Source organism: Poecilia latipinna, unplaced genomic scaffold (assembly GCF_001443285.1).
Source record: "Poecilia latipinna isolate Pla-1442-1.1 unplaced genomic scaffold, P_latipinna-1.0 Scaffold2147, whole genome shotgun sequence".
Lineage (NCBI taxonomy): Eukaryota > Metazoa > Chordata > Actinopteri > Cyprinodontiformes > Poeciliidae > Poecilia > Poecilia latipinna.
In genome coordinates this window covers 100509-102385 of record NW_015114763.1, presented here as the reverse complement: position 1 = coordinate 102385, position 1877 = coordinate 100509, and the positions used below count along the sequence as shown (strand labels likewise).

At 40.1% G+C, this 1877-nt stretch overlaps 1 protein-coding gene across 1 annotated transcript in view; it reads right to left on the bottom strand.

Annotated features, from left to right (window-relative positions):
• Positions 1-1400: 1400 nt before the first annotated feature.
• The window catches only part of LOC106936449 (tripartite motif-containing protein 16-like), a 5244-nt gene continuing 4767 nt past the window's right edge, over positions 1401-1877 (bottom strand). The window contains exon 2 of the mRNA XM_015017465.1: positions 1401-1869. Within this exon, the coding sequence (XP_014872951.1) occupies positions 1596-1869 (274 nt within the window). The 3' untranslated portion in view covers positions 1401-1595. The remainder of the gene's footprint in view (positions 1870-1877) is intronic.

The following is a 1877-nucleotide window of genomic DNA, read 5'->3' as shown; positions in this document are numbered from 1 at the left end:
TAGGAACAAAAGCAATCAAACAATCAAGTTTATCTTTAGAACATCTTTAGAACAAGTCAGTTAAAAGACTTTATATCATAAAACAAAAACAAAACAAAACAAAAAAACAACATATTATACAGTCACCAACTGTGAAACCAGTAACAAGCATCACATTTTGTCAAGTACCATCATCAAAATCATCAGTACACATCAAATTGATCAATATTTCACTTATTACTAACTAAAATCAAATCTAAACAGATTTTTAAACTTGAGTTAGAGGAACTCAATGTTTCGGCTGTTTTATTAAATCAATCAATGAATGAATGGAATTGTATTTGTAGAGCACATTTCAACAACAGGCATTTCAAAGTGCTTTACATTACAGAAACACAAAAATACAGAGTCTTAGAACACACAGTCAGCATTACATTTTGCCTTCATTATACATCAGATTATTGATTATGTTTCAAAGTCAATTCTAAACAGGTTTTCAGTCGAGATTTAAAGGAACTCTGTTCTTCAGAAGCTGAATGCTGCTTCTCCACATTTGGTTCTGGTTCTGCTCTGCATCCCCAGAACACCTGAGAGGTCTGGAAGGTTGATGCAACAACAGCAGATCTTTAATTTGTGTTTCTAAGCTGTTCAGTGACTTATAAACTAGCAACAATATTTTAAAGTCTATTCTCTGAGCTACAGGGAGCCAGTGTAGTGACTTTAGAACTGGTTGATGTGCTCTATCTTCCTGGTTTTAGTCAGAATGCCAGCAGCAGCGTTCTGGATCAGCTGCAGCTGGAGGATTGATTTTTAGGCAAACCTAAGAAGACTCTGTTACAGTAATCGATGCAACTAAACATATCCATATAAGTTCAGTCCATTTACCATTTCCATTTAAACATAAATGCATTGATGATCTCATAGACTTCACTTTATCTATATTTAAACATGTTAGTGATGCTGAGGTTATTTGTAGGAAGGAGGTTATTTGGGGGACGGGAGTTCTGTCTAAGGCCCCATATTACCTTAGGCCGGCCCTGCATGAACAGCCGCTGCGATGCGCATCTCTGAATCTACCTGGAATCTACCTGGAATCTACCTGGAATCCCCCGGTACCCCTATGCCAGTCCGCCGATGCCTTGGGGACATTTTGATTCATTTAATTGTAGCATGTTTGGCTTTATGCTGCGGTTCAAATTATTGCTACAGTATTTTCTCTGTTTATGTATAACTCTAAATGCTCTGGGCCGAATTTTCCTTTAACACTTGAGGTCCTGCAATAACTTCTATTTACAGCCGCTCACCTCCAGCCCAGCCCCCGTCAGCAGCGGCTTTACCCCGCCTGGTAGAAACGTTAAGGAGAAGCAGAGCAAACAGAGAGCAGCTGGTACCGGGGCTTTGAGGTGCGTTGCGACTCGCGGTGACAGTCGCTGTACCGTGTCTTATATCAGGATGTCTGATATAAAGACAGACATTCTTTAATAAAAAAAAAAAAACAAATACAAAAAAACTCAAAGGGCAGTAGGGGCATCAAGGATAAAAGGGGCAGGTGCTCAAGCCCCCCCTCTGCACATGCCTGAGAACAATGAATCCTGATCAACAATCATAGAAAAAATCTATTTGGGTTTACAGAACTCTGCAGAAGCTTCATAACCAATGAAAACTCCAGCCAGTAGCGGTTCAGTGAATCTGGTCTGGACTCTGTGGAGGAGAGTCATGGTTTCAGAGACACTGTAGAAGGACAGAATACCTGCTGTGTGATCCAGGTACACTCCGACTCTGGAGGAAACTGGAGCTGAGATGGGGGTCCAGATGCTGTTGTGACCAAAACTAAAACTGTTTTGGGAACAAAATAATGCCCAAGATTTGTCATTAAATCCAAATAAACATCCAATCTC